This window comes from Oenanthe melanoleuca, chromosome 12, assembly GCF_029582105.1.
Source record: "Oenanthe melanoleuca isolate GR-GAL-2019-014 chromosome 12, OMel1.0, whole genome shotgun sequence".
NCBI lineage: Eukaryota > Metazoa > Chordata > Aves > Passeriformes > Muscicapidae > Oenanthe > Oenanthe melanoleuca.
Genome location: NC_079346.1, coordinates 13,804,032 through 13,828,150, shown reverse-complemented (window position 1 = coordinate 13,828,150; position 24,119 = coordinate 13,804,032). Strand labels below are relative to the sequence as shown.

General features: G+C 44.0%; 1 protein-coding gene across 1 annotated transcript in view; it reads left to right on the top strand.

Annotated features, from left to right (window-relative positions):
- DNAH1 (dynein axonemal heavy chain 1) overlaps positions 1–24,119 on the top strand; it is a 67,681-nt gene that overhangs the window by 5,513 nt on the left and 38,049 nt on the right. Inside the window, exons 6-28 of the mRNA XM_056501511.1 lie at positions 331–489; positions 1,010–1,262; positions 2,512–2,669; positions 3,478–3,689; positions 4,925–5,220; positions 6,225–6,375; positions 6,949–7,142; positions 8,005–8,230; positions 8,827–8,946; positions 9,735–9,817; positions 11,244–11,385; positions 12,449–12,604; positions 13,600–13,798; positions 15,560–15,813; positions 16,695–16,907; positions 17,634–17,798; positions 19,084–19,205; positions 19,762–19,867; positions 20,947–21,126; positions 21,887–22,027; positions 22,657–22,820; positions 23,190–23,303; positions 23,921–24,109. Coding sequence (XP_056357486.1) covers positions 331–489; positions 1,010–1,262; positions 2,512–2,669; positions 3,478–3,689; positions 4,925–5,220; positions 6,225–6,375; positions 6,949–7,142; positions 8,005–8,230; positions 8,827–8,946; positions 9,735–9,817; positions 11,244–11,385; positions 12,449–12,604; positions 13,600–13,798; positions 15,560–15,813; positions 16,695–16,907; positions 17,634–17,798; positions 19,084–19,205; positions 19,762–19,867; positions 20,947–21,126; positions 21,887–22,027; positions 22,657–22,820; positions 23,190–23,303; positions 23,921–24,109 — 3,997 coding nt within the window. The remainder of the gene's footprint in view (positions 1–330; positions 490–1,009; positions 1,263–2,511; positions 2,670–3,477; positions 3,690–4,924; positions 5,221–6,224; positions 6,376–6,948; positions 7,143–8,004; positions 8,231–8,826; positions 8,947–9,734; positions 9,818–11,243; positions 11,386–12,448; positions 12,605–13,599; positions 13,799–15,559; positions 15,814–16,694; positions 16,908–17,633; positions 17,799–19,083; positions 19,206–19,761; positions 19,868–20,946; positions 21,127–21,886; positions 22,028–22,656; positions 22,821–23,189; positions 23,304–23,920; positions 24,110–24,119) is intronic.

Genomic DNA, 24,119 nt, shown 5'->3' with positions numbered 1-24,119 from the left:
ATGATGGCTGAGTTCTGCTTGCAGCTGTCTTGGGGAATATCATACCTGATCGCTATTCAAGTTGAATGGACAGCATTATGCTGACCTGTATCCATATTGATATCATTGATATAGATATATCTGTCTGGTGTGTGCAAAACATTGAAAATTCTAAGCTGTAAGACCTAAGTTCATGATTTAATTGGTCACAGTAGCAACTCTGTGAGACTGACTGAGATTCAAACGAGCAAATGGATTTGACTGTGGCAGCACCATTCAGATGAGGAAAGTCCATTTGCTGTAGCCTCCAGGAGAATGAACTAACCCTTTTTTAATCCTTGTCTCTCTCAGAGGACCCCAAGAGCCATGAGTTGATCTACAAATGGATTGATGTTGGTGTTCTGGATTATGACAAGGAGACAGACCTCTACTTGGTCCATAAATCAGACAAAGGTCTAGTTCGTGATGAACAGGGGCAACCCATTCTCAATGGAGGAGTAACTCCAGAAGGTGTGTTTCAAATAAGGTCTTTGGGACCTGTCATATAGTCTGAGAGCCAGTTCATTACCCATGCTTGTCCTAGCTGGAGATAGGAAGGACACCAAGAAGTCATTTAATCTCTTTCACTGTTACCTCTCTTGATATGTGTCTGTTTAACTTGTCTGAAAAAACCTCCAGGGAAGAGAACTCCACATCTTCATTTGACCCCGTTTGAGGTTTTCCCTTTGGAGACACCTTTCTTTTTATTCCTTCTTCCATCCTTCCTGCCTTCAAGAAAAGTAAAATGTTGGTCTTTCTGGGTCAATGCCATTTTGGAAGGGAATGTGGACAGATTTCAAGAGAAGGCTACTTCATTTTAAGGTTTGGAGATGCTCCTTATCTCTTGCTGTCCTCAGCTTTGGTCCCTCATTTTGATCTCCTGCAAGCAGCCCAATTATCCTGTCTATCAAAAAGCTGCTGTCAGCACTGCAAGCCAGTCTGAGTCTTGTTTTCCCTGCAGCCTCTTGCAAGCTGTACTTTCATTTCCCAGGAAGAGCTCCACTGTTGCCATGTCAGTACTGGGTGCCACGAGTTTGCCTGCAGTTCCTGGCCGAGGACCCGCAGGTGTTTGCCGAGCGTGTGGCCTCTGCCGACAGCCTGCGCAAGAAGACGCAGGGGCTGCTCATGTACCACTTCTACGTGGACTGCATGCCCACGGAGGGGCTGGACACCATCAGTGAGAAGAGCCTGCAGAGGATGAGGCGCTTGGCTCTGCAGACTCCCAGACTGAAGGATGAGAAGAGGTAAAGCATCATGTACATGTCTAGGGGCTCAGCCTTCAGTGCATGAACGTTGTGGGACTTCATAGGACTGCAAAACAAGTGTCAGTGGAGGCAGATCTTGATCAGCCAACTCATAGACCATGGGTCTCACCTGCCTTCCATTCTGTGCACAAGCACACTGCTCTGTTGCCCCAAGTGGCATTAGGGGTAGGCAGATGGCAGCCCTAGGGACACGTGTACAGGATGGGTGGTCTGTCAGTGTTTCCATCTGAAGTAGGTTCCATGTGCAGATCCACCAAGCCATGCTTACATCTGCAGTTAAGTGCCTTCAACATCAAGAAGGTTGAGAAAAATGGTATGGCTGACCTTGCTGTCTTCTTCTGCTTTTGAGGAACAGATCAGTCATTGCTGTACTGATCTGCAGACCACCCATTGTCTCCAGAGACCTGGCTGTTGTCTGCTGGTGATCCTTCTACCTATTAACAGCTGCTGAAACAAATCAAAAGAAGATCTGCACAGGGGGTGGCAAACAGACAGGAGATTTCCACCTGGATTTGATGGAGAATCTCCTTGCGATGCAGTTCATATTGGGGAGGCATTTTAATGTCCCTGGGCTGGTGAATCATGAGCCACTGGTGGTGTTGCTGGGAATCAGCCGTGACTGATTGCCTTGCTCAGAAATAGGAAGGTGTGAGAAGCTGCATGGTCTGCTGGCCTGAACTAGAAAGTAGGAGAGTAATTAGTCTCTGTGAGCAGAAATATAGGGATAAAGAAAAGTACTCTGCCTGCTTGACGTAAAGGATGATGACTTCCTAAGGCAAATGGAGCAGGGTTTCAGCACTTATGTGAGTGTTCTGGCTGAGGAAATGGACAAAGGGCGTTCAGCAGAAGGCAAATGGGAGGCCAGCTTAGATAGCCCCAGTTTTCCAGAACTGACATCCACTTTCTTTAGTTTGTGGTTAGTTCTCCTTCTGTCTGTAATGTTTCTACCCAGTGGAGATGATGCTTTGAACTGAAAAGACATTTGCAGAGGCTACAGTCCTAGTCCTCACTCCCTGCTTGCCTCCCTCATTACATGTCCAGTCGATATCTTTGCTGGCTGCTTCACTGTCTGCACCATTCTCCTGATGCGTTCAGTGGTGGGTGGGCTTCTGGGTTAGCAAATTTGGGATGGGATGGGAGGGAGAGAGGGGTAGAGTTTGCAGTAAAGTTACAGACATACATGTGCTCAAATGCCTTGGGTTCTCAGTGTTTCTGTGTCTTGTAACAGCATGTTAGACTATATGAGCAGCCTGGAGAAAGAAGTGAAATTAGACTATGAACACACCATGAACAGGATAAGCTTTGACAGAGTGGTGGCTTCCAAACCCCAGATGTTTTTTTATGTTACCCTGCCAGACAAAGAGGAGAAGGAGGCACCAGAGAGAGGTAGGGGACACAGGGAAGCAGTTTGCATTCAGTGTGGTTACCTGTTTGATAGGATTCTTGAATTGCTGTGGGAGCTCTCAGGTTCATGGTAATGATTAGAGCTCACAAGGGGCAGCAATGGGGGATTATGTGAGACTTTTGAGTATGTCTCCTATTTTTTAGGGTATGTTTGTGTTCGTGTTACCTCAGTATAATATATAAGAACTTATCAGCTAAGCTGCAGTAACTCTGCAAGTGTACTCTTAATGGCACCAAATGTTTGGCAATGTAATTAGCTTACCCCTGTGCTGGAGCTGACTGCATTGCCTTTGTTGTGCCCAGCTGGGAAATGCCTCAGGTATGGAAGAGGGCTCAGGGTCCTCTAGAGTCCCAAACAGGAGGAAAATAGCCCCAATAAAAGATGGGGGGGAGAGGGGGGGCAGTATATTTTGTGCACTTGAATCTTCCGGAGGTGGGAAGGCCTTGAGGTGCTTCATAAGTGGCCTCTCACAGATATGACTCAACTGTGCCTTGGAGCCTCAGTGGGAAGTTTCTTCAGTTCCCATGTTCTTTCTCATGGAAACTTCATGAGCCAAAGCCTTGGCAAGGTCAGGCACCAAGACAGCACCTCAGCCCCTCTTGGGGAAGTCTCTGATGCAGAGCAGAGACTGTCTTTCGTCCAGCCCTCTGCTGAAGCTGCTGCATGATAAGGCCTGTGCATTAGAGCAGAGTCCTTTTCACAAGTGCTTCCCAAAGGGACCTGTACTCTAAAAACAGAAGCTGAATTGGCTGTTGCAGGCAATGACATTATTTATTTTTTTGGTGCTAGGGCTCGTCTATATCCCAGACTATCCTTTCCGTAAACAACAGAGAGATTTCAACGTTTTGTCGCTCCTGACCACGCCAGAAGTCATCCATCTCCTGGCACAGGTGCAAGATGAGTGCAACAAGACAGCTGTCATGTCTCTGTTTAACACAACCATAAACAAACTTGTCTCTCTGGAGGAATTTGAAGAGATCCAGACTCAGACCTTCACTCAGGTGAGCAGAGGAGGTGTGAGGGATGAGCACATGGAGCAGCCAGCAATGCTGTCAGTGTGTATTAGACAGATGCAGCAGCTGCAGATTGACTTTCTGGAAACTGATGAGTTGTCAAAGAAGATACCATGTTTGGGGCAGGGAGGCACATACACAGGCACATGTGCCTATTTGGATATGGGGAGAACGGGCTGCAAGAGTCATAGTCCCCTGGTTAGGATCAGTCAGTACTGACCATGCTTTTAGTCATGTGTTAAACAAGTGGCCACCTAGGGCTGCAGCCTCTCTTTCCTCCACCTGGTTTATACACAGATAGAAGTCCTGGTTGGCACTCAAAAGTTTCTTTTTTTTCCTTTTATTTCTTTTTCTTTATTTTCCCATCCTCCAGTTGCAAGGCATAAGATCCTTGATTCCTCCTGAAACACTCGTGGGGATAATGCTTTTCTACAGTCTATGTTCTTTATATACTTAATTAAATTACTCTGCTTGCAATGCCAATAGGCAGAATAGGAGAAAAAAAATGCAGCTCAGTGGTAATTCCCACCAGAGGATCTTCATGTCCTCTGATTGAGGGCAGCACATTGCACCCTGGATGTGGCCACGCAGATTAGCTTGCACAGGGTTGCACACTATCTCAGTGGCAGAGAATGTGCTGGTCCTTCCCAGTCCTGTGCTGTTTCAGCTAGGCAGTGTTGTCATCCACTCAGTGACTAAGGTTTTTATTACACACAAACAGCAAGCTGCCTGTGGAGCAGAAGTGACACTTGGTGGTATTTTAATAAATTAAAATACTGCAAAATGCTGCTGCCCTTGGCTGCTTCTGCTCTTTCTTCTCACTTGTCAAGAGAAGACAACATTCTGTCCTTTACGTGCTCATCACACTGTCTACTCAACTTTTTTGTGAGGGACCCTGACTCAGGCAGCTCCAGGGATACCACTCTATAGAAAAGAGAACAAAAAGAAAACACTGAATAAAACAGAGAATAGAGCCCTCCCACTTCTTAATATCAGGCTTTCTTTTTGTGGTTCTTTTGTCAGTGCAGGAGATATATGACCAGGTTCAGATGCCACATGTTGGAGGGGTTTGGTTTGAGAGCTACTTTTAGCTACCACAGTTCTGAGAGAAGAGTTTCCTTTCACAGCTGAGAAAGGTCCAACAGTCAGTAGCTCACCTTGCCATACTGTTTTCCCATCTGCCCTTGGAGGATTAGTCAGCTTGTTTTTTTTCTTTGCCCTAGGTGCAGGAGTTTCTCAAGAATACTTGGATCGATACCATAAAGACTGCTATTGAGAGCAGCCTTAAAGATGCAGACAAATCATTCAGCCTGGAGGAGAGTGACTGGGGTGCCTACCAGAGCTCCAAGCTGTGTAAGCTGATGGAGCGCATCAGGTTCATGCTTCAGGACTCTCTGCGGTACCTGGTCCAGAAGTCACTCATCGGCTTCACCCAGCTTGTGCTGGATACTTGCCAGTGTGTCCTGAATTGCTCAGAGGACATGGAGTGGGGGCATGACATCACCAACAGTCCCTACGTGTAAGAAAGAAGGAAAAATGAGGGATGGAAAGAGTGGAAAAGTGTAGTGCTGTTGTCTTTTTAACTACTGTTCTGCAAGCAAGCTTTGCTCTGTATGGGGCCTTTAAGCTGGGCAGTTTTCCCTAATCCTCCACCTGACATGTTCACTGGAGTATGGAAAAAGGACACAGAGCTGGCTGCTCTGTTAGTACAGCTTTCCAGCTGCTGTTAGTGATATGGAGCAGCCCCTCAGAACCAAGGTCTGCTGTTTTGATGTACTGTTCTAAAGATCAGCCACTTCCAGCGTTCTTGGGGGAGCAAATTGTTACTGCTAGTTTTTTTTCTGGATGCTAGGAAGAATACCAGGAGCATGGCTGCTTAATTCCATTCTTAGATGAAACCTCAGAATTAGAATTGGGCCTGGGATCTCTAAAGAATACCAAGTTTAGGTTATCACAGTGCCTAAAATTTTATTCCATTGGGTATTGATTTAAGGATTTTTGCTTTTTGTGGTACTAAAGAAGGAACATTTAGAAATGGAAAGCCAGAAGAAAAGAAAAAAACCCTTGCCACTCACATGAGGCCTCTTACCTTTAAATCAGTGGAAGTCTTGACACTGACTTCAGCTGATCCTGGGCCATGCTGGCCACATGCAAGATTGGGAAATATTAATATAACTTCCAGAAGTTGCATTTTAGGAGTATATTGGAGATACTGAATGCCTACTTTGAAGTGCACTTGCAGTTTTACTGTAAAGCAGCTCAAATTCTGAAGATCAGGTTATGACTTTTGGGGATCCTAATGCCGTGATTGATGGTTTCTTCACCTTGGATAAAAAAGGGTTCTCAATGTCTTTACTGGTAAATTGAGAACACAGTGTTTTATATCTTAATCTGCATGAGACAGTCCTCCTCTGCTTTCCTTTCCTGTCCAGGAGGCAGTTTAGTATCAGCACCAGAGCAATACAGTTGTGTATCATTTTCTCAAAAGGCATCCCTGTTCTTTCTTATCTCTTCCCACCACAGGCCTCAAGGGAATTTACTCTTTGCAACAGACATTGGGCTAGACAGCAGTGGCATCCTCTTCAGCCCCTCTGTGGAGAGCTTTGAGACATCCCTCATTTCTCTGTTTGACAATGGGATCCTGGCAACCCACACTATCCCACAGCTGGAGCAGGTGAACACTTCTGCATCAACAGTGATGCAGCTGTGCATGTGTCAGTGCATTTCAGCTCACCACAGACATCCCTGAGCTTGTACTCAGGGAGAGAGGTGCAGAAGTGAGTACTTGGGAATTTGGTTAAATTAATGTGGGCACAGCACCTGTGCTAATGCAATTCTGTTCTGATAAGATTTCTTCAATCTCCCCAGCCGTGTAGCTCTTTTGTCTGGTTTTTGTTTCTGCTTTGGTGCTGCAGGTTCTGTGGACACATGGACACTCTGGTTGCCCTGAGTGCATGGTGGCTGGTGAAAGCAGACACATAAAGGAAATAGCACACTTTACAGTTCTGTTTGACCAAGTCTCTTCTGCATATGCATCCTTCTGTCTGCTACAGTGAAAGCTGTGTCTCCCTAGATCCTCATTCTTTGGGGAGGAGGGCACATAAAACTGATAAAACAATTCCTGACAATGTAGAATTGTCTACTGCAGGATTTTCCTAAGGAGCCACCAGGGATTGCCTTGCCCCTCTCCTGAGGAGGCACAGTTAGCTCTGTTTGTCCTGAAAAACCTCTCTCCTTCCTCTTCCAGTATGTGTTGGAGAATATAGATATCACAGGCAGTTCCATGCTGGAATCAGTGGGTTTGGAAGAGCCAGAAGTGAAAGAGCTACGTGAGACTCTGCGCTCTGCCATTCGAAAGGCTCAGATCCCTCTCCAAGCCTACAGCAAAAGATACGAGAAATTCTTAGAGATAAATAACAATGACACCAAGTACTTCATAAAGTAAGTGGCTTCTGACAAAACCCCTGTGACCCCCAATGACAAGCCTTTGTGGAAGCTGTTGTGTGGATGTGCTGGTGTGGGAATGTGGGGCTGTTCTGAGACCACATGCCTCAGATTGAAGACCAGGCCCCTGTCAGAGGGTGCCTTCAGTCGTGGGCAACAGTCCATGCTTGTAGAGGACATTGGTGGTGGCACTGGGAATTTCTTCCTGTCTCTGACAGCAGTCACATTCTTGTCATGCTTGTCAGTGTAATTGGAGATATTAATGGCCCTAAAAATGAATCATTCTGTTTGAGAATCCAGTTAGCATACTTGACTCTGACCTCCTTCATATAGTGTCTGCTCAGGCTGATAGCATTCTGTAGAAAGTAGTGTTTTCTTTTGTTTCAACCTCACTGTTTTCATTGCCAAAACTCTTTGCACCTATTCTGTCCTTTAGCCTCTGTTACTTTTATGGACTTTTGTTTAGGTCTTATGTTTTCTCCAAACAGTGGGAATGAAGCCCTTTATTCTTATTCCAGTTTAATCAATTTACAAATCCCATCTGACAAATTCCTGTCTCTCCCTGGAATGCACTGAAGTGCCTACCCTCCCCTGAAGTGCCTCCTGATCTTGCCTTTTTTACACCAGTGCTTTTATTTTCTCTCCCTCGCTTCTTGCCATATTTCCTCTTTAATCTCTTTTTTCAACTCCTTTTCTGCATCTAAAATATTTTGTGCTCTTATTCCACACTGCACCTATTGTGTAAATGTATGCCTTATTAATTTCTTATCTTGATCCTTTGAGTAGACACAAACAGCATGAATGCTCAAATATTCTTAAGGTTTGCACTGCCATTTTTTGTTGGTGTTTTAATTTACAGAAACTATGAAGAGCATTTTCCACCTACTCAGGAGGTGATGAACATAGTAAATACATACTTGTCTGAAAAGGAGACCCTGGACCACCTTCTACCTAGTTCTATTATCATTGGCCCCTTTCAAGTCAGGATAGAACATATTAGGCATAATCTGTCTGATAAATATAAAGCAGTGGCCACTGCTGTGTTGGACCTGCTGGCTAAAACCCTCCATTCACAGGTGCAGAAAGTAAGTTACCTGATTCAATGAATTATCTGTCTCTGTCTTGTCTTGTTCTTCTGCTTTTGAAATTGCTGTGTTTTTGTGAAATGAATGGCACATTAGTGAGGATATTTTAAAGATCACACTGGGCTGATTATTTAAAATTAAAATTATAGGGGACATATGCAAACTCAACCAAATGGAGTATTAAATAGATTTAATAAATTACTGTAGCTTGTGAGATGAAATTCTGAAGATCTTGCCATCATACAAAAGTGTGTTGGTGGATTGAAAAGATCTGTCTAGTAGACAACTGGAAAGTCCTTCTGCTTCCTCTGAGGATAACTGGAATATAGGCAATTGCCTCTGCCAGCTGGTTGTCTAAATCTGTTATTGTCATCATTTCCACTAGATACCTGCAGTTCCTCTTCCTCTTTTTTTGTCAGTCTCATTCCGTTTGAGCTCAAATGAGATGGATGGGAAAAGAAAAAAACAGAACAAGGCTGTGTACTCATCACTTAGACCACCTTCAGAATGGGAAGTGGGTGGATTGGGGCAAGTTTCCCAGTTTGTCTGTTAGCAATTGGTGACTTTTTGATGGTCTTTGCTGTGTCCTGCTGCAGATTTGTGCAGCATATGAAGCCATCAGCACCAAAATGCATGAGAGACCGAACAACATCGAGGAGCTGGTTGAGCTGCGGGACTGGCTGAAGGGAGTGCCCGAGCAGCTGGCAGTGCAGGAGGTAGGGCAGGCTCTCCTTTGGACAGGGACATCAAGGGAAATGAGGAGGAAATTTGGCAATGTAATGTGTGGTGTCTCAGAAGCAGAGCTCCAGGTTTTTTACTTGCATGTCTTTGCGTGCAATGCCATGAGAGTCCTGGCTTTGTATTTTTGTAATTCCTGAGATTTGTATTTTTAAATACACATATCATAAATTTAAATCTCTTTGCAAAACAAAATAGCAGTTAAAAGTCTTGCCTAAAATACTTAGTATGCATTTTGCTGCCTTCATGATCCATTCTGCATTTGTATACTGAATCTTCTAAAAATGAATGCTGTTTTCAAGAAAATCTTTCTGTTAGTCAGTGCTCAAATTGCTGTTAATATATTTTTTATAACGGGACATTTTAGCACTGAGTTATTTCAAAGTTATTTGAAGTGTAAGTCTTTTCCCAGCTGAACAAATGGGGAACAAAGGCATCAAGCTGTAAGCTGACTTGTCCAGGCCAATGAGGGAACCTGGAGGATAACCTAAAACACTCAATTTCTGTCCAATGCTTTATCCACTAGGTCACACTTCTTTTCGTTCCCATAGAACAGAGGGTGATGATGGCATGATCATTCACAGAACAAGGGGTTGTAAATCCATTCCCACTGTTCACACAGCACAGAAGCAGCACACATCACATTAAGCTTGTGTGACTAACACTCTTCAAAGGCACCTCATGAAAATGAGGTGTACACCAGAGACTTGGAATCAGCATGGTCTAAAGGTGTCTACTTTTTTTCTCTTTCTCTCACTCTGTGCAGCAACTGATTGCGGAAGTCATGGAAGATTACAAGGTCATGGACGACTGCCTTTACAATCTTACTGAAGAAGATTTCACTGACAAGTGAGCACAAGGCATTTCTCCCACTGTCAAAGCAGGACTCTGCAGCAATTACCATTCTCAGTGCTTCAGGGGCCATGTGTCTATCAAGGGCTGCTGCAGAACTTTTAAGTGTCTCTCAGGCTATATGAGCACTGAATTCTTGAAATGAAGTTTGTAGACAAGAAGTGTGAGTTCATGCTGCCTTCTGGCCTGGGGCAAGGCAAACTGGTAGCTATTAACCTGTTTAACATAGTAAAGCCCTTTTCTCTAGGTTTTTTGTTTGTTTGTTTGTTTTGGGGTTTTTTGAGATACTTGCAAGGTCTCAAAGTACACAGTTTAGTCTGTGCCTGAAACTAAATGAACATTTCCAAGATAGGAACACTCCCAGGGTTTTCTTAAGACTAGGAAGGAATTTGAACCCTTATTTATTACTGCAGTTCTTCTCCAAGCATCCTCTTCTTAGTTTTATAATTCCAGTTGTGGTCTGACTATGCCCCAATAGAAGAGTCAGCTCACAAACACAGCTACAAGGCTTCTAAAGCTTGCTCAGCCTGGGAAGCACTTCTCTTATGACATGTACTTGGTCCACTATGTCTGCAACCTGAGTGAGTCTCTGCAGAGCGCTCCTGAAACTAGAAGCATGGGGTGCAAGGTGCAAAAATCTCAGAGAAGCTGCAGGAAAGCAGCTCAGCCCCAGGCCAGCTTGGAACAGGCGTGGCTGTATTCTCACTGCCCAGACCTGCCACAGGCAGGACTGGTAGGAAATGGCTGGATCTTCAGGTCTGGGAGGGTGTGACCTCCAGGGAGTATAGTGTGCATACCTTGTGCCTGGCATTGCACACAGGCTGAGGGTCCAAATGGAGGCAGTAGTGAGTGGGCTGTGGCTGAGCAAGAATTGAGCTGCCTTGGCATGAGCAGCCAATTTGTGCAGCCTTTCCTGGATCTACAACGCTCTCCCCAGGGCGCTCTGCAGAATCCAGAGCTTCCCTGTATCTGGGTTATGCTGGCCCCTCACTGCCCTGCTTAACAGGAGACTGGCTTTTTTGGTAGCCCTGAAAAGCCATAAGCTGAGACTCTGACCCCATTTTTTTTAGTTCCTTGCAAATACATTCAAAGGCAGACATTCCCTCTGGATGCCAACTGTTATTTTGCTGTCTCCTAGCTTTTCAGCAGTGTAGTGGATTTGTTTCTTTTAAAAAGGCCTTCCACTTCTCCCCAGCTCTCACCAGCTGAATAGCCTAGTCACAAGGACTGCATATCAACAAGACAAGCTGGAAAAAAATGTTTTGTTGAAACCACATGTGTTTCTGTTGTTGTTAAGCCTCCTTGTTGGGTGGGATTTGGCTTTCTCATTCTGTTATTTTCAGCATTTCAAACATATGCTCAAAAAGCTTGTCACTTTCTCCTCTTTTTTCCCCATTTGTTTCCTTGTATCATGTGAGTGCAGGTGGACTGCCAGTTACTGGCCAGCAAAAATGTCTATGGACTCAGAGGCCATTCGGCTCCAGCACATAGACGATGAAGAAAGATTTCGCAAAACGCAGATTTCGGATCAGAAGGCATTTCAAGAAAAAGTGGAGGAAATGCAGGTATTAAGCCCCTGAAAATGACCTGTCCATAGAAGGGGGTCTTGAAGCTCTTTTGGTCAGCCAGGTGGGAAACTTTCAGATGAGATTTTACTCAGATGAGTTTTGAAGTGAGTATGTAGGTAGGCCAAATATTAACACCCCTTCCTTGGTTTTTTGTTGGCTTTTGATTAAGAGTTTCCTTTTTTGTGAAAGACAAGACTCTGCAGAAATACTCATTTTTCATTGAGAAGGTGTTTATACAGTCTTCTGATTCTTGATGCTCAGGCAACATGAGCACCTCCTTTTTCTTTCTTGTATACTCAGTTCCCTGCAGAGCATCTCCTGCGCTTCCATCCAGGGGGAAAATTCAGCCATGGAACTCATCTTGTGGGAAAAGACCCTGAAATAATTGCAGAGTTTGGGAGCTGAGATACCTCTAGTGCCTGCTAAAACAGTCTGAATTTTATTTTTTCCTCAGAAACTCTTAAATTCAAGGGGAAAAAAAGCCATTTTAGAGAGGTGGAATCACTGACCTAGATTTTCTTGCAAACAGGTTCCCAAAATGATAATACCCCAACACTGGATCAAAAAACTCACACAAATAAATACAAACCCACACAAATACCAAATCAAACCAAACAAACCCAAGCCACTGAAACAAAACACAGAATTTATTAGAGAAGCTCTAGATATGTGTCGTTAAACAATTCTTGGAAACAAACTGAGTAGTCAGTGGAGCTATCATTTGCACTTTACTGGTTCTGTAGCAAATATCAGTATAAATTTAGCATCAAATTTGGGCACAGACTTATTGTTCCTATTCCTTGGAGACTAACTGTTGTTACATAGAAGACAAGTAGCTGGTCATCACATTTGCAGTTTCCTCTACCTGACCAATGGTTATTACTTCTCCTCACTACTTTCATCATGGTCTAAATAGAAGTTAAATTGGTTTGGGGGAGGTAAAACCATGAGCATAAAAATCTTGCCTTTAGCTGTAACAAAGAGCATACAGGAAGCTGATATCTCTAGAAGCAGCCCTCAGCTTCAGAGTCCCAAGTTATGCCTGCCTTTTCTCTTCCAGCTGACTGTAGGTGGATTTTCTGTCCAGTCAGACATTAATCAAGCCCATGAGCTGGCTGAAGATGCAAGGGATGTCCGGAAGCAGCTGAAAGAGCTTCAGGAAATGGCAGTTCTCTACAACAACAGGGAAAGACTCTTTGGCATCAGAGTTACCGATGTAAGTGTTAACAGGACTCTGATCTCTGTTGGTATTTATAGGTGGTAGGTACAGCAAATAATGAGACCTAGTTCCTCAGGAAGGAATCCTTCATGCTGTTTGGTTTATCTGGGGAACTGCTCCTCAGTCCTGTAGATTGACTACACTGCTTCATCGCTCTGCTTGCCTACAGAAGAGCTGATCCCAGGCAAACGTGGAAGGCTGCTCAGGGTCTGATATTTCCACTTTTGTGAGAGACTTTGAATGACCACATTGAGATCTGAGAGGTGTTCATGAGGAGAAATTGGCTGGGGAAGGTCTTAAAGCAGCAGTTAGGATGCATCCATCTCTCTAAGGCTGTTGCTGCAGGTCTATAGGTGTGAAAATGGTGGTTGCATAGTGGGTGCTGGCAGCTGGCTGGGCTTGGAGCGTGGTGTTCTCCTAAGGCAACAGTTAATGTAGCTGCAAATACTCATTTTTCTTGTAGCTGCTCAGCTGCCAATGAGTCATTGTCATCCAGATCCAGCCAAGTCTGGCTGCAGACCAGAAGTGGAGTTCACATGATGATCCTTTCCTACCCTTCAGTCTGTGGTTATTTCTTCCCTGTAAGGAGCCAAGTTTTGATATGATGTGTGGTGTGTGCTTTCACTGATGGTGTGTGGCCTGACCATGAAAATCTCCTCATTCTGCAGGAGAGCCTTGTAGAGGCAAGTGGAAAGAGTGCTTTCCATGCCACACACCTGGGGCAGGCACAGCTCCACTGGATGTGTGTTGGCCTGAATGTGTCAAGCTCAGCTCTGCTGGTTGCTCTCCTTTGAAATACATATTGTTGGCATATACATATACATATATTGTCACATAGAAGGTGATCTGATACACCCTCTTGGAATACGTGTTTTCTCATTGCTGGCTTCAAATTAAAAGAAGAGTTGGGTTTTTTTGCCTTTTGACATGTTAGCTGCCGTTTGGAGGTAAATACACTTGTTGCTTATGTTGTTTTTAATCTCTTTCTAAAGTACAGTGGGGTGCCCAAGATGATTAAGGACTTCCAGCCATACTATGATCTCTGGACTACAGTGTCAGACTGGATAAAGTGGCATGAGAGCTGGATGAACGATTCTCTCCTTAAAATTGAGTCAGAGGAGCTAGAAAAGAATGTGAATGACTCTGTTAAGACCATGCAGAGATGTGTGAAGCAGTTCAAGGATTCACCAGGTAGATGCACAGTCTGGGAGAGGGAAGTTGGTGCATATCAGCATTTTGATGTGTGGTCTAAACAGGCATTGTCAGGATGTCACATGTGTATTAGAGACAGATGGGAAAATGCTGGCAAAGTTATTTTCTGCTCCTTTTTCTGAAACTGTGATGATTCACATCTAGATACTAGTTAGATGCTTGAAGTACCAGCCACTCTTTGATGTTGCAGTTAGTATTTACTAGAAAAAAAAAAAAATATATATATAGTGCAATAATACAGGCTAGTCACAGAGAGTTACTATATATCCCACTGGCTAGACATGTGGGTTTAAGCACTCGTGCAAGTCAGGCAGCAAGGGAACTTGAATTGCAGGTGCTGTTTTCTTGGCCAGTCTTATTTTCTTTATTGGCCAATGCATTTAATGGAAAGCCAGAAGAGGTCTTGATTTTGTTATGAATAAAGTGAAATTGCAAAATCTGGAAATTATCTCTGCAGTAGAATAACAATTTTCCTTTTTGCCTGAATGTGTATGAAGTTTAGATGATTGCGCTCAGCCCTTGCAATTCACACGAAGATCTTTTGACCATTTTTCCTAATAAAGCTGAAACTGAGACTTCAGTTGTAGCTTAAGTTACAATTCCCTGATTCTCAGAGATGTGTTGGTCATTCCTTAGAGCTAATTCTAAAATCTCCTGCCAGATGGCTTAGATTGAAATATATTTTGCTGTGGGTGATTTTTGATTCATCCTTTTTAACTTGAACTTGCTCTTAAACAATGCCATGAATCAGCCCCAATGGAGGAGGTGATGAGTGGATGCATGAGTAACTATGAATCATTATGATAAACAGAAATACTAAGAATACCTGCTCATGTTCATTGCAATATTCTCTGGTACCTGGTAATACATTTGTTTTGTCCTTGAGTCTGACTTGCCTTTGCATATCCCCAGCAGGGAGCGGGAGGAGGTTACATCTTCGCTGTGATTGCACAGTAACCGTGCAGGGTGCAATAAAAGGAGGCACATGCTGTAGCCAGATTTTGGAAAGGAAGCAAGCCCCATGTTCTTTACCTACCCATTGTTTTACTCACAGTAGCACAAGCCAGAAAAAACGCAGGGTGTGAACAGTGCAGAGACTTTCTAGGATGCCCCCAGAGAGAAAAGCCCTTTCCCTCACTTTGTCCTTCCTATGAAGCAGAAGTAAATTTTTCTCTAGCATGGCTATAGGCTGGCAAGGTCTGTTCTGCACACTTTCCATTTCCAGGCTGGGGACCCAGCCTGCTTGTAGCTCCTTAGCGTCCATCTTCTATTGAGGATTACCTGAGCTGTGGTGTGAGATAACTTAATAGTTGCAGCTTTGTTAAGAAGTGAGTATCCATAAATGATGGCTGGAACTTCCAAAATATCTACTGGCAGATGGTCATGCTTCAGTCCATATCAAGAAGTTAAATTTGTCTGTTTCTTTTCTTCTGGTGAGCTCTAGCCTAAGGCACACACACATGCTAAGCTTAGCATGGGCTTGCCTGTAACAGGCTTTTTTTAATAGGCAGATCTGCTTCTTGGGAGTGGGCTTAAATCCTGACCTAGTGGCCATGTAGAGAGAGCCTTCATATCCTCCTGACTTCAACCTGCATTTTGCAGTGCTCTCTCCTGCTGCTTACCTACCCCATACTGTGTGACTACATACACATCAGGCTTTAGACAGCTTCTAGAGGTTCCTTAAGGCAACTTCCTCACACACTGCTGTTGCTCATGTAGTTCTGTTTTTCTCCCTGAAAGACTGCCAGAGTGTCGCCCTGGAGTTTCGAGAGAAGATGGATGATTTCAAGCAGTACGTGCCCTTAATTCAAGGGCTGCGCAACCCTGGGATGAGGCCTCGGCACTGGGACGCGCTGTCAAACCTGGTTAAGGCCGATGTCGAGCTGGAACCCAGCATGACATTTGGTCGCTGCTTGGAACTGAACCTGCAGGACCACATGGAGAGTGTTCTCAAAGTAGCTGAGACAGCCAGCAAGGAATACGCCATCGAAAATGTGAGAAGAGAGGACTTGCTGTGTCCTTGCTTGCTTCTCAAATGGTTTCTGTTGGACAGGCAGTCATTGCCTTGGGTGATGTTCCTGTTGTCCCAGAGCATTAGACACATTCTGCAGCACAAGTTAAAAGGTTGCTGTCCTTACAGAAGGGAGCAATGGCTGCACAACTGGGTTCACACAGTAGAAGAACTTATCTGTTTGGTGCAGAATTTCAGCTGTGGCATTAATACCACTGCCTTATGGTTATGCCTTATGCTTGGGTCTCACTCCTCACTGTGGGATTAGTGACTGGTTAAGTTAAAATAAAATGCTTGTCTGCACTCTGCCATTCAAATGTTATGTCAGGGGATTAGTGTGACTGTAAACAGAGATGGCAAATCCTTTAAACCAGTAAACATGCAGGGAAACCTTTCTAGCTCTGGAGATTCATAGATTAGATGGTCTTTCAGCTTCAGTTCATTGGTTCAGATGTGATCTAAGATGGTGTTGACCTTTTGGCAGCTCTTGTCTCTGAAATCTCAGGCAAGTTCCCAATGGATAGTTCCCTTTTGTCAAAGCTGTCATTAATCATAGTCATTAATAAGCCCCTTGCTGGCAGCCTCTGTGCATCTAGAGCATCAACAGGCCTGGAGATAAAATTGCCATTTTTTTCCCCTCAGGGCGTTCATTTCAGCACTGGTGTTGAACCTGTGGGCAGTGCAGGGGAAATGTGTTGTTGCTGACTGTGTCATGCATAGAATACATAGCTGCAGTTTACAGTGGAATCCAAGAGTGAAAATCTGTCCTTTTCTAAAGAGTGGCATTAAGAGAGTTATGGAAGCTGGGATAACTATTTGCACAGGTTGTATCTGAAAATTAAATTGCTTGTCCCTCTGTTTCAGGCACTCAACAAGATAGAGAGTGAATGGAAATCTGTTTCATTTGTCGTGATGCTTTACAAAAACACAAAGACCTATATTCTGAAAAGCACCGATGACATTTCTCAGCTCCTAGATGATCATATTGTCCTGGTTCAGAGCATGTCTTTCTCACCCTTTAAGAAACCTTTTGAGGAGAGGATGAACTTGTGGGAAACTAAGCTGAAGATGACACAGGTACTGTTTTTTACCCACACACGTGTAGTGAAGGCAGGCTGGCTGTGCTGCTGTGCCTGAACGTGGACACTGTGCAGTTGCTGCTGGGAACTGGAAGGGCAATTATCAAGAGAGTATCAGTCTTTAGGGAAGAATAGGGCCTGTGAAAGCCCTCTGACTCTAGGAAAGTAATGCAGCTCTTTTGCTGCCGATTGCAACATGTTTTGGCAGGGCCAGAATTCACCTATTGCTGTCAATAGTGTTACTGGTTTCTATAATCATACTGTACAAAGTGGACCTCACAGATTCTTACAGACCCTGTGAAATCCATGCTAATCATCCACATCTCAGTGTAGGAAAGCACATGGGAAACTGCTGTTCAAGCAGGATCTGACAGACTGTGCCAGCACTTGGTCATCAAACCAGGAGCACCCAGCAGGACAGGCAGCAAAATAGCAGTGCTGCAGGAGAAAAGTTCCAAAACTTTTGGAAAGGGGAGTGCTAGGAAGATGTTAATTATTTGGAAAGGAAATTCCAGCTTCTGAACCTGTAGGTAGATTTTAGAAGTATGGAAGCTGTAAGTGCAGCATCACCTCTTTCTTTTTTTTTTTTTTTTTTTTTTTTTTTTTTTTTTTTTTTTTTTTTTTCCTTTCTTATTTTTTTAAACATGTTCTGGTACACAGTGAATGGTTTTGTTGAACAGGTTGATGGCATAGTGTCCTGATAGCTTTTTTTGCTTCCCACTAGGATGTCCTAGAGGAGTGGCTGAACTGTCAGCGCTCTTGGCTCTACCTGGAGCCAATCTTCAGCTCAGAGGACATCAAAAGACAGCTCCCAGTGGAAAGCCAGCGCTACAACATCGTGGATAAGGATTGGAGGCGTGTCATGAAGAATGCTAATGCAAACCCTGAGGTACGTGCCTTAGTGAAAGCCAGTGCAGATATCTCAAACACCTTGGTTGGAGCTGTGCTGACACAGGGGCTGTGTCTTTGAGTTGTTTTCATAATGGTGTGGACACGAGCAGCACTGTATTAACTCTGTAGCCTTGCTGAGGGAGTTGTGCTGGATTTCTTCTCTTGGAACTTGGCTTTTTTTTTCTGGTGCCTGAATGGACAGGGCCATTCCCTGCAGTGCCTTCCACCAGAGTCTCCACCCCACCAGATTCCTCCTTCTCAACACACAAACTCCCTGCCTCCTATGACTTGTAACGTGCAGTGGTTGTAGTCTATTGTAGGTAATAACCGAATCAAACCGAATTAAAAGGTTAAATTGGCAAATTTTATTTTCGCGACTGAAAATACGGTCCTGGAAAGCCACAACCGGAAAAAACAATACCGAGCCCGGGATCGGAATTGGGTGAACACACGATGTTACCCAGCCTCTATCGCACTGGGTTCCCCTGGTGTTCACGTCGCTGTCTTGGTTGGCCTCTTTTTTATACTGTTTTTCATAGCCTGGAGCGGGACAGTCCTTTGTTTCTTTCAAATTCAGCTCTGGTGTCCACACAAGACAAAGTCCTTCCTGCTCCTTGACGAGATTTTGTGTCCGTTGTGTATTGCTTTTAGGTGGTTGATTTCATCTTTACGGGGACCAGAGTCGGGAATGCAGTCCTGGTGATGGGTTTTTCGGGAAATGCTGTTCTCCTGTGAGTTTCCAGGCTTCCCCAGGAGATAGGTGCTTATCGGTAGCAGTCCGATCTGTAGATATGTTAATTTACCTAGTTCTGAGGCAATCACTGCCTTTTCCTGTGGCTCGTTTATTTTGCAGACTTATTTTATACAAAACATGAATTACAATATGGTATATATATATATATCACATAGTCCATAAGGTAACTCCTTCAATTCCTCCTCAGGACTGATTCTCTAAGTTTTTTAGAACCATTGTTTTTGCCTATTTTTGTGTCCTGGTGGCAGTGCTCTGCTCTCTTCTGTTCTCCAGTCTCCACTTCCCAGGACTCCTTTTCCATTTGTATTCCATATTACAAATGTTGGTATTTATGGGAAGCCAGAAATGCTTGTCTCCATAAGGGCTGTTTAGCCTCCTTACCCACAAAGCTTACACCTCTCCAGATCCCTGAGAACTCCTTCGAATGAGTCATTTAAATCCTATCACTGGGCAACCCAATTATCTCCCTTGCCTTATCTCCCACATGCTCAGAATACTAATGCTTCCTCTGTTACACATTCTGTTGTAGGTGATTTCTTTGTGCCCTGATCCAGAGCTGCTGGAGAAGCTGCAAAATTGTAACAAACTACTTGAACTTGTGCAGAAGGGGCTGAGTGACTATCTGGAGACAAAGAGAGCCGCTTTTCCCAGGTAACCCCAAATTTCACTGGGCTAGATCACACTCCCTGTTTCAGAAAATATGCAAGGAAATGCTCACTGCAGTTCATTCTGTCAAGAAAGAGTAAAAACCACCTAAGCTTAGGATTTATTAATGTCCTGCAAACATAAGTAAAGCTGTGCCTTTCAATGCTGCCATCTCATGGGGAGAAAACAGGCACACACAAATGTGGTGAGTTAAGGGCAGTCTGGCAGCATTGTTGCATATCTGTGCCTCAGGATTTATGTAGAAAGGGTGGGGTAAAATTGAAACCTCCAAATAACTGTCTCTTATTCCTGAAGGAAGCCTTCTATTCTTTGATACTCATTCAAACCCTCTTTGGAAATAACTGGCTTCTGCAGAGGGAGGAGTCTGTCTACAGAAAGGGAGATGGCTGGATGGTGGCTACTCATCTGCACAAATACAAAGAGATCAGTGAGCAGTCAGAAACACTATCTTTAGCAAAAGGCTTGTTCCCCATCATGCCAGGACTTAGCCCTTGCTGCTGCAGTAAACAGAGCCTCTCTTCATCCCTTCTCTGTGTTTTAGGTTCTACTTCCTTTCAGATGATGAGCTGCTGGAAATACTGTCCCAGACAAAAGACCCCACTGCTGTACAACCTCACCTCCACAAGTGCTTTGAGAACATTGCACGGGTAGGCAAAGCAAGCACACAAGTGGCTTGGCCCACCTTTGGAAAACTGTGTTGTGGGAACTTGGAGGCATTCTGAGGTCTGGATGAATGTTCACATTCTGCTGTATGGAAATGTATCTTCTGGGAACCTAAACTGTACATAGGCATTGGAAGGTGCTGCCTGTCCTGAGGTCACTTTAGACATTCAAAAGCCAGGCATTTGCCCATGAACTGGGTACCTTTAGTTGTCCTTCAGACAATGAGGGGGGAAATAGGCATTTTCAAAGGGTGACTTAGAGAAATTCACTTAGATATCCTAGGAGAAGAGGACACTTGCTCCGGAGATGTGTGTCTATCTCACCATGAAGGCCAGGAGAAATAGCTCTGACCTAGCTTTCTACTCACAGGCACCTTGTTAGGATGGAATCCCATTCCTGCTGACAGCCCCAGAAGGGACAAGGACTGAACAAGCCTGAGCTGAATTAAGTTTCTGCCTTCATGCCTACTTAGGAGCTGAAGTTAACCTGGCTATTTTTCCTCTTTGTTATTCCTAATAGACTTCAGACTCCATAGCTAGTCACAGCTCGAACCACCACAATACTCAGACAGTAAAACCAATCTCCTAGTCATTAGTTTGGAAAAATAGAAAGGAAATTGAACTGGAAACCTGGTGCAAAGCCATTGGAATAAATAAGGGGACTTTCAGTGATATGCTGGGGCACCAGAGAAGCTGTTAAAATTTTACTCTTAAAACCAGGCACTGTGACATCAAGGGAAATGATTTGAATCTACAGAATTGAGCAGGAGTCAAGGGTCTGAATCCTAGATAGGTGATGAGAAATGTTCATCCTACCTTTAATTTGATTTGCTTCACTCAAGTCACACCAGCAATGTGAATCTCTTGTTTTCATACAATCATTTTCCATTATTTGGAGAGGTCATTTTGCACATCTGTCACACACTTTATTATCACTACTGGCAACCAAGTTTGGCACCAGGTTTATAATGAGCAAACGCTGGCTGGCTGTCCCCCAGGGGCAGGAAGGCAGGGATAGAAAAGAAACCATCCACTCATATCTTCTGTTGTGCTTCTTCCATTAGCTGAAATTCCAGGAAGACCTAAAGATCACACACATGTACTCTGGTGAAGGAGAAGAAGTGAAGCTGTTTTCTTCCATCACTCCCAGTGAGAATGTGGAGGACTGGCTGCTGGAAGTGGAGAAATCCATGAAGGCCAGTGTTCGGGACAACATAGAAAAATCAACTGCTGTTTATCCAGAGGTAAGAGTTTTATCACAGACTGGCAGGTCTCTGATGTGTTGGTTCCAAACTTGCCACCAGAGGTGAGACTGATGAACTTGGGATGTATTCTGTGAGAATATAAGCCCTGCACACTCCCTCACAGCTTTCCTACAGCATAGAGCAACCCTGTGTGAATCCATATCTGTTCTTCTCTCCAGACTAATTCCTCTTTGTAAGGATCTTTTGCTTCAGCTCTCATGTCTCACACAATGTGCTAGGGGCTGGTAAAACTAATCAAGGCACATGAACTGTTGATTTCAGTCAGTGCATAGGGGATGCATCTTGGCTCTGGTTTCTGGATAAAAGCTATGCCAGTGTAAAATTGAAATTTCTAATCTAGGTAGGGAAAAAGACTGAAAAATAAGGAAGCCTCAAATATTTCTGTTACTTTTTCTTATTCAGACTGAAAATTTGAAAGTAGGAAAGTTAGAGTAGGCCAATAAAAGAGGGAAAACATTCTTTGGGGTCTCACAGATTCCTGCTCTTCACCTGCTGCTAGCTACTTCTAACTGGTTACTGCAAGTGATATAGTGGAGAGAAAGTACCTGCTGTACCCGGTGCCTGAAGACAATTTCTTCACAGCAAGTGGAGGGGAAAGAAAAACAAAGCCTCTTAAACAAGAATTCAGTGCTTATTTCTTAATCATGCATCTCAGAGCAAAAGGACATAGAAATAAATAAATAAATATGTCTTACCACCCTTTTTCCCCCTTCTCACACCTATTTTTTTCTATTTTAAGACTCCACGTACCACATGGGTCTTGGAATGGCCTGGCCAAGTGGTCATTGCTGGCTGCCAGATTTTCTGGACAAAGGAAGTGTCTGAAGCTCTGGAAGCTGGAGATTTGTCCAGCAGACTTTACCCACAGCTGAGTGCTCAGGTATGAAATTGAATGTAAGAGTGAGATTTTGCCAGATGGAGACTTTTCAATCATCAGACCTCAGACAAGTTATAAATATAGCCAGGACAATACTGTTGGGGAAACAGAGACACAGTTTTGCATAGCACTGTACAAAACAGCTGATAAAACAGGTTGTCTTCTTAATTATTAGGGTATTTGTCATAATAAACCTCAAATAATATACAGGATTGATAATATGATCACCACCTGAACACTCTAAAACAAGGTGAAAGATAACTTCTCCAGGGCTCCCCAAGAAGCCAAAGGTGAAGAACTGGACTGCAGTTCAGTTGACAGTGAAGGACAGTGAAGGAAACTGCATCCTTCATGTCAATTCTGTGCATCTAATCACACCTAATACTTGAGAGTTATTAGCTCTGGACTTCATGGTGGTTCTAACTCTTTCTTTTCACCTGAACATGGTAATGGTGTAGGTAAAACTCAGCCCTGAGTAGTATTTGCTTTCTGAGTAGTCATTTGTTCTTCTGACAAGAGGCAGAAGTTGTCTGAGCACAGCATGTAATCTGAGACCTATCATGCCCTGAGTTTGATTGCATTGTGTTGGGACAGAGTGGATTGCTTCAGGGTACTTTCCTTTCACTCTCCAGCTGGCAGATTTGGTGGCTCTGGTCCGTGGGAGACTGTCCAAGATGCAGCGAGCAGTGCTGTCAGCTCTTATTGTGATCGAGGTCCATGCCAAGGATGTTGCAGCAAAGCTGATTGAGGAGAATGTAACGAGCATGAATGACTTTGAGTGGATCTCCCAGCTCAGGTTAGAGAGCACACCTGTTGAACCTTGCCTTGCCTCCCTGGCCAGTCTCTATTCTTCTTACCCATCAGCTGTGTCCATGACAAATGGAAACAGGAGTATGAGACAGATCTAGATGGCATCCTCTAGACTCACTCATACCATGATGTTTCACTGTGATAGGTCATGCTCCTGCCCAAGGGGTGCAATGCTTGATCCCAGGCCCTATGAGAACTCCTGTCCACCCTGTTCTGTTACTTTATCCTTTCTGCTCTTGAGAGGGAAATCCCTTGACGTACAGGACTCCAAACCTGCAGGCTGTAATCTCGTGAGCCACTGTGTTGTCTGCCAGGCAGTGTTTATCATTCTGATGTCATGTTCACTCACCATTAGATACTACTGGACAAGGGGAGACCTGTACATCAGAGCAGTCAATGCTGAGTTTATCTATGGCTATGAGTACCTGGGCAACACTGGCCGTCTGGTTATCACACCCCTCACTGACAGGTAAAGACATTGCTTTCTGGGTAACAAATGCACCTTTTTTCTCTCTTCTTTTTATTTTTTTCTTCTAGATGAACAGGATTAAACCAAGGATCTGACCATGCAGGTCTTATATCTTAATGTATGTAAATAGAATCCATTTGTACAGTGAAGGACTACTAGAGTCAAGTGTACAGGAGCACCCTGGCATTGGCTGCTACTGTATTCCTAGTGATCAGTGCTCAGACTGATTGTTTTCACTCTCCTAATTCTTAATGTAGCACTCTCATATAAAATGCCCACCTGATAGCTAAGGAGCTCTTCTAGAAACCAGAAGGTAGCAGCTAGTACTCTAGAATATGCAGCAGAAATAATAGTTTTACCCTTTTGTAACTGTCCTTTTTCTGCAGAATGAATTTGTAGCCAGTGGCAGAGGGATTTATCCATGCAGGCCCCCATGAATACTAATCAAGGCCACATAGCTCTAAATTCTTTGCAGAATGCTGCATATCTAAGCAGTTTTGTAGAATAATGAATGATGGATTCCTCCTTGTCTCCAGCTGGATAGATCATATGTCTCCTTGCTGAAATCAGTAGTACAAATGCTTTTTTTTCATCATCTGATCTCTTCTTTGTTGTAGGTGTTATCTGACACTTACAGGAGCTCTGCACTTGAAATTTGGAGGAGCACCTGCAGGACCAGCAGGAACAGGCAAAACAGAAACAACAAAAGACCTGGGCAAAGCACTAGCAATCCAAACTGTAGTGTTCAACTGCTCTGACCAACTCGACTTTATGGCAATGGGCAAGTTTTTTAAGGGACTAGCCAGGTACAGTGAA